Source organism: Mustela lutreola, chromosome 6 (assembly GCF_030435805.1).
Source record: "Mustela lutreola isolate mMusLut2 chromosome 6, mMusLut2.pri, whole genome shotgun sequence".
NCBI lineage: Eukaryota > Metazoa > Chordata > Mammalia > Carnivora > Mustelidae > Mustela > Mustela lutreola.
Genome location: NC_081295.1, coordinates 115,642,861 through 115,650,695, shown reverse-complemented (window position 1 = coordinate 115,650,695; position 7,835 = coordinate 115,642,861). Strand labels below are relative to the sequence as shown.

The 7,835-nt window shown below is 46.4% G+C and overlaps 1 protein-coding gene across 1 annotated transcript; it reads left to right on the top strand.

The window, feature by feature from the left end:
* The first annotated feature begins 1,275 nt into the window (after nt 1-1,275).
* LOC131833226 (developmental pluripotency-associated 5 protein) lies at nt 1,276-2,413 on the top strand. The gene is made up of 3 exons (XM_059176386.1): nt 1,276-1,445; nt 1,535-1,714; nt 2,185-2,413. The coding sequence occupies exons 1-3, from the start codon at nt 1,334-1,336 to the stop codon at nt 2,241-2,243; spliced, it is 351 nt and encodes a 116-aa protein (XP_059032369.1). The 5' UTR covers nt 1,276-1,333; the 3' UTR covers nt 2,244-2,413.
* Nucleotides 2,414-7,835: the final 5,422 nt, after the last annotated feature.

The following is a 7,835-nucleotide window of genomic DNA, read 5'->3' as shown; positions in this document are numbered from 1 at the left end:
AACTTTTAAATTTGGGGATAATTGTAGATTCACATACAGTCATTATTTTTTGTTTTTGTTTTTGTTTTTTTAAGTAGGGTCCACACTCATGCAATCCAATGCAGGGCTTGCACTGATAACCCTGAGATCATGACCTGAGCTGAAATCAAGAGGTGGATGCTCAACTCATTGTGTCACCCAGGTGCCTCATAAACCCACGGTTTTTCCGCTGAATGTGAAGAAGCCTGCCCTAAGAGATAGTCATAATAGTCAGCTGATGGGATTGGAGGTTACCAGAACATGGTCTTGGGAAAAGTCAGCTTAATTTCCACATCTATGAAGCTATAAAACACTTAAGTCACACACTCATTGCATGAATCTAGTGCATCACTTCAAGCAACATGCTTTTTAAATGAATAATACTATTTAGAATCAGAAGTCTGGCCTATACAGGGGTGCCTGGGTGCTCAGTCAGTTAAGCAGCTATTTCTGCTCAGGTCATGATCTCGGGGCATCAGCTCCATGCTCCTCAGGGAGTCTGCTTGAGGATTCTCTTTCTCCCTCTGCCCCTACCCATGCTTGCTGGCTTTCAAATAAATAAATACAGAAAGAAAAGAAAGAAAGAAAGAAAGAAAGAAAGAATTAGTCTGGCCTATACAGTTTGGGCCCAAGGGTCCAGGTGGGGCATTCATGAGTTCTGAAATTAGAGATTGAAAAGTTCCAGACTTTGCAGCTCCAAGGAGGGTGACCAGTAAGAGCACTTTAGCGACCCCATCCCGTGCGTTGCCGATAAGTAATTTCTTAATTTCCTTTTCTTTGTTAAATGGCAGGAATTACTCCTGAGTCGCCGGAAGCTGTAGGGGTCTCAGTGACGTGAAGCTTCGGGGTTTGGCACAGGGGAAGAGGGACCTTCCTTTGGAACGTGGGAGGCAGGAACTTGATTTGGCAGCTCCCCGGTGGTCCTCCCACCGTCAAGACTTGGATTTTCGTCTTTCCGGGGTTCAGGCCCAATTACTTGTTTCCAGGTGAAGAGCTGCCCTTGCCCCCACGTACTCCCAGCGCCAAGAGATCCCGGTGTGGAAACCCTTATAAACTCGGAGACAGCTGGGCCCACCCTGGCCGCGAAGAGGATAAAGTGACTGCGATGGTCACTTGCAACACCAATGCGCAGGCGGGCCAGCCTAGCGTGTTGAGTGGGAGACTGGGCCGCCAGGCAGGGGCGGGGATTCTCGTGGGCGGAGCTTCTCGTGGGCGGGGCCCGTCCCGGTGCGCTCCTCTCTGGCGCGGAGGCCCCCCCGCCGACTCAGGCCTAGGCCAGGTTGGAGCGTACGTAGTTAGTTTTGAGGCGCTGCAGATGGGGTCTCTACCAGAACGAAAAGATATTCCACCGTGGGTGAAAGCTCCCGAAGACCTGAAAGATCCCGAGGTGTTGCAGGTCCAGACGCAGCTCTTGGAGGCTCTGTTTGGTGAGTGAGCCCAGCAGTCCTGACCTGGGTGCCCTGACCCGGCGTCTTGGTCTCCGTGGGCCTGAGCGCTCGTTTTCTTCTCCATACAGGCCCAGCGGGATCTCGAATCCCGTACTTCGAGCAAGTGAGCAAAGTCATGCTCGAGCTAAAGGTTCTGGAATCCTCGGACCTCACGGAGGTCGTGGTTTATGGCTCTTACTTGCACAAGCTCAGGGCCAGGTGGATGCTCCAGTCCATGGCTGAATGGCACCGCCAGCGACAGGAACGAGGTGAGAGGCCTCTCGACTAGGTGCTTTGGCCTGGGGACGTGTGGGTAGTTTTACTTCCTCTCCTGTAGCCCTTCTCTCCTCCTCCCCATGCCCCAGTGCCCCGCAACCACCACCCAGACCTCAGGCTTCAGCAGGGTCATCCCTCCTTGTCTGGGCTTCCCCTGAGATGATGAAATTCCGTCTGTTGGTTCTAGAGACCCTGGAGGAAGACCAGGATGAGAGGCGGCCTGGCCTCATAGGGAAGTGTTCCCCGAGACCTGATCCCAGTTCTTACCCTCCCTCCCAACACTCCCCTTAGCTTACTGGGGGGATACTGGAGTAGGTTCAGCGGCCCCACCTTCTGATGTTCCCAAGAATCCCAGGTGCCGAATGCCAGGCTGAGAAGTCCCAGAAAGGAACCTTGAAAGAGGCTGAGAACTGTCCAGGCCCTTACCCTCCCCTCTCACGCACACTTGTTCTTTCTGGTGCAGGGATGCTCAAACTTGAGGATGCCATGAAAGCCCTAGAGCTAGGTCCTTGGATGAAGTGAAGCCAGTTTGCAACCCGCGTACCTGGACTCAGGATTTAAAGAGTAAACTGCCTCCAGAGGTGGAATGCATGTGGTCTGGTTGAAATTCTGCTCCAGTCTGACAAGGAAAAACCAGCTGATTTTTGGGTCTCCGCCTTTGTCTCAGTCCTAATGTGGCTTTCCCCCCAGGTTTGCTAATTAAAGAATAAAATTTTAAATAAGTAGCTCCTTGATGATTGAAGTACTGGAGATAACATCACAGCCAAGGTGGCCCTTGAGCTTCACCCTTAAATAAAACCATCAAAGCTAGAAAAAGGTCCAAGAGTACACATGGTTAGGGTTTAAAAGGTATAGGAATTGGGTTCTGAGACGCAGCTTTGATCAAAACCCAGTCAGTTTTAGGGGAAATGTGATATTGTCTGGAACTGACCTCGATTGTTCTTTTTTGAAGAAGAAGAATTTATATACTTGTCAGCACAGGAGCAGGGAGAGGGGCAGGCAGTGGGAGAATCAGGCTCCCTGCTGAGTAAGCGGAAGGCAGACACTAAACCGACTGATCCACCCAGGCATCCCTGACTTGGATTACTTTTAAAAAAATAACTAATAGGTACTTGTGTAAGATGGAAAGCAAATTATTCTCCAAAACATAGAAATGCCAGTACCTTCGCAGTGTACTAGTTTTATATACTTATAAGCTTAATAGAAGACCACTAGCAGATATGCAGAACTGTAGACTAAGGGGAGAATACTTGTTGCTATATTGGAATAAACAGCATTGTCTTAAATACTAAAATTTACATTTACTTACAAATTTTTAATAGGTACATTCATGGATCAGAATCCCAAAATGATAAAAAAAAAAGTCTCTTCTGTCCATTTACAAGATTATAAAAATTATCTGCATAATTATCCATTTATGCTCCTATTTCTACTCTCCAGAAATAAAAAGCTGTATTTTCTTGGGTGCTCTTTGAGAGGTTTTATAAAAATACGATTACAATCATAAGTGTAGATTCTTTCCATCCCTTACAGTTGGCGATGATTCCATTTAATCGGTCACCTACCAAAAGATTTTTGGGTTGTTCCCAGTCTTTGGCTTTCCATAGCTGTGGTGAATATCATGAAGGTCACTGTTTTGCAAGTGTGCACGTAACTGTAGCTCCATAAATAGAGGAAAATTTGCTGTTCCAGAGAGAAAATTATATATATATAATGTTGCTAAATACTACCAAATTGCCTCTTTCACAAGGGTTGAAATAATTTTACACCCAGCAGCAATATATGAGATTGCCTGTTTCTGCACAAGCTCACCCAGAGATGAGTGGCAAACTTTTTTTTTTTTTTCCTGCTAAGCTATTAGGTTCAGTCTTACCGAGTTAGCACTCCTTGCTTGAGCCTGCTTTATGGACCAGCAATTGTGGCTCCCTTAAATTGCCCTGAGCTAGTGCACCCTTAAGTCAGTTGGCAACGAGTGTCTGTAAAAATGTAAACTGGAGAGTTGGGAATCAGTTCTGCAATGTGAGAATGAAATACAAAACTTCCTTGCCCCGAAGGCCTGGAATTTCTGCCCTAAGGGCAGTGCTTCCAAGTGTAGGAAACAGCTCCAGGTTAATCTGTGTCAAAGTAGCAAAATTTGGAAATTTAAGCATAGGCCATAAATTCTGCATATGCCCTGGACTGAAGATTTTTCAGCCTTAAAAAAACAAACCACAGAACTTTGAGGAAATTCACAGGAAAGGTTTTGGAATCTGAAGATTAAAAAAAACTGTCTTGCGGTGGCTGCCATTTTTCCCCCCTTGAGTTTTAAGCATTTGGCTTGTTTTCTACCAATGGTTGGTATAGGATTAAGAGCAGCAAAGCAGCTTTCATTGTAATGGAAATAGCCTCTGCTCTACAGAAGGGCGGACATTAGCACTGACAAGATTTAGAGGGGAGGTAAATCCAGGGTGTAGTTGAGGAAAGCCAGGATTGCTTACAAAACAATAAACAAAAGCAAAACCCAGTCTAGAAAATCCTCTGGCCCCAAAGGGGTTCACCATAGATGCTGACTGAGAGCCTCAGGCCTGCCAAGAACTCCACCAGGCTCTGCATTTAGTGACTCACCTAATTCTTTAAATAGTGCCTCCTTTTTACAGATTAGGAAAACCAAGGCTCATCAATCACACCCCCTTCCTCACGATTCATATTTTTACATTTAAATATGCTTATAAATTTTGATGATCACAAGAAACGGCATGGAGTGGGGAAGGGGTATAGATACTCCTGGGTTGTCCTGGAGCAGATAGCCCAAGCAGGCCTCCCACCATGGGCTTCTGGGGAGGCACGGCAGGACACCTGGTAACCCCTGTGTCTTGGGGAATGGGGCCCCCAACCACCAAGTGTTTGGAGGAGCCTAAGGGTGCTTGAGACTGGACCTGAGTTGGGGGGGGATCAGGTCAGGGAAATTACCCCCAAGGAAGTCAGTTCTGGGTGAGAGCCAAGTTAGGTGTCAGCAGTCAGCTTTTCCAGATGGAGGGGACTGGAAGAGATATGCAGCCCCATAGATGTTGGGAACCGGTGCTGGGGCGGGAGCAGACTGAAGGCAGGGCTGGAAAGGGAGGAAGGCTGGTCCTCCCAAGGCCTCATAGACCATGCTAAGAGGGGAGTAGTCACCCAGGCCTTTGAAGACAGTGGTGAGTTGTCTAAGAAGCTCTAGTCCCTCCGAACCACTCAGAAATGTAGTTCCTGACTCCCCTGGAGCTAGGGTCTCAGTTAACATCCTGATTCCTCTCTACTCCCTCTGCCTTGCCTCCCCACAGCTCCCATTAATCTAGAAACTTTACTGAAGGTCTCTGCTTTGCCCCTTCCAGGAACCTTGCTCTAGAGAGAAAACAAAAAAGAGATGTCACCAGGGGGCATTTTTGGGATTTCAGGAAGTCTTTCCAGAAAACTAAGTGTCTGGAATGTTATTTACCTGAATGAAATCTAAAGCATTATGGGGCGCCTGGGTGGCTCAGTGGGTTAAGCCGCTACCTTCAGCTCAGGTCATGATCTCAGGGTCCTGGGATCGAGTCCCGCATCGGGCTCTCTGCTCAACAGGGGGCCTGCTTCCTTCGCTTCCCCTCTCTCTGCCTGCCTGTCTGCCTACTGTGATCTCTGTCAAATAAATAAATAAAATCTTTAAAAAAAAAAAAAAAGAAATCTGAAACATTAAATTGTATGGTTAACTAATCGAAGAAGAGGTTGTCTCTGGCTCATGGAATTTGGGAATTAGAGTTTGTCCAGAGAGGGGCAGCTCTAGCAGGCCCTATAGCCGTGTTTTGGAATCACGCAGCAGTTTTGGAAGCACCAGATTATCCTAATTTGACTCCAACCATCAAAAAGTGGACCTAATTTCATGGGATTTCCCCCTAACTTTAATAGAAAGCATAGTTACTGTCATTGCATTAGGGATATCTAGGATTTAACTTCATTAAAATGACAAGTTAAATAGTGTTCAGTTGTGTTGCTGACAAAGGAAAATGAAATGTCTAGCCTTCAAGGACTCCTAGCCTGAACTGCCACAGGCATGGAACATTAGTGAGGGTCGAGAACAAAGAACTAGAGTGGGGTGAAGCAGGGCTTTGGGTCTGAAGAAAGGAATTAAAAGGGAGAACAGATGAATAATTCCTCTCTTCTTGAGGCTTTAGGAAAGTTTGGGCCAGAGGGTTCAAGGATCATCTGTGGGAATAATCCAGTGCTGGTGCCCCGAGCCATTCCCTATGTTCAGGATGGTGGCTTTGTGGGTGGGATGGGCCCACGGAGCAGGGGACATGTGGGTGGGGAGAAGATATGAATTGCCCAGCATGGTTCCTGCTCACTCCCATAACTTGACTTTTCAAAAGGATTACTTTGGATTGACTTTTTGGCTTTTTCACACTGGGTGATAGATTTTGTAACATTGGAGAAAACTTGTCTAGACTGACTCAATAAATGACTTTACTCCAACAATATTATAATATGTTGTAACACATGTAATGAACAAGCACTTCCATATCTTTATTTACATTAATCCACAGAACATCACTGTTGCCCACTTTGTCAGTGAGAAAATCCAAGAGGAAGGAGGTCACTGGTCAGCAGTAGCAGCTTTATCTGAGAACTTGTTAAAAACATGCGTTTTTAGATCCACCGCAGGCCTACTCAATCAGAATCTGGTGTGGGGCCTAGCAACGGGTGGTTTAACAAGCCACGAAACTTGAGAGTCATTGGTTTAAATAAATTAATTTGGTAATTAATTTGGTTTCTTTGACTCTACCTCCATTTCTAGATCAGTTGAGAGGGAATGAGGGTTCTCAATTCTTTTTTTTTTTTTTTTCTTTTTTTGGTTAGGGTTCTCAGTTCTTATTTTGGGTTCCTGGACCCAATTCAACAAATGAATGTGTGTGACACCCCCCTCCCCAGCAATTCAAAAGAGGCCAGTTTCCAGACTATTAGGTCTGTCAGCCTTAATTAAGTGCTCTTCCTACTCCATCCATCGTTCCTGCCGCCACCATACACACACGTCATTCTAAATTGGTACCTGTCTTAAGTAACCTTAAGGAATTTAAAATCTGTCATTACCTCTTCAAAAACTTCGGTAAGCATAAAGTTACTTGTCGTGCTTATTTAATGCAGATTTTCATACCTACTCTCAGATCTTTTAATTTCATAGTTCTAGGTAAGAATTTCTACCTTTCAACTTTGATATTTTGATTATTAAATATTGTGGTGTAGACCTCTTTGGGATCATTCTTTTTTTTTTCAAAAATTTTTAAGATTTTATTTGTCGGTGAGAGAGAGTGAGCACAAGGTTGGGGGGCTGGTGGGGCAGGCAGAGGGAGAAGCAGGCTGCCAATGAGCAGGGAGCCTGATGCGGGGCTCGACCTCAGGACCCTGAGATCATGTCCTGAGCTGAACGCAGATGCTTCACTGACCGAGCCACCCGGGCATCCCTGGGTTCATCTTCTTTGGAGCTCTGTTTCCTGAATCTGGATGTCGGTTTCCTTCCCCATGTTAGGGAAGTTTTTGATCGTTCCTTTAAGTAAGTTTTCTGCTCCTTTTGAAAGACCCGCGGATCCCCTTACCCAAGAATCCAACACTGCCACTGGATGCAATCAGCAAGAGGTTCTTTATTGTTACGCAGGCGCCTGCGGGTGGTCAGCGCGCGCCTGCGGGTGGTCAGCAGCTGCTGCTAGCTGAGCACACCCGGCTGGGGTGGTGCCGGGTTTTTATAGACAGGTACAAACAAGTTTTGGGTGGGGCACAACTGATTGGTTGACAGTTAGAACTTTTGAAACAGGCATAAGTGGAGTTTGCTGATTGGCTTTGGGGACCCGCGCACGCGAAGGAGAGAGAGGCGGGAAGGGGGAACAAGCTGATTGGTTCTGAGGGCCCGCGCGCGGGAGGAGAGAGGCAGGGAGGGGGGAACAAGAAGGGGGAAGGTAGGAATGCCATCATGGCGTCTTCTATTATTTCTATAAGCCAAGCAGTTACAGAAGGGCAAAAGAGCAATTAATAAGCAATTAATAACCTAATTTACGCCTAAAAGCCAGCGGTTCACAGAAAAGCAAACAAGCGGTTAGTTATCCTATCTACTAGGGGAGGGGTCTTTCA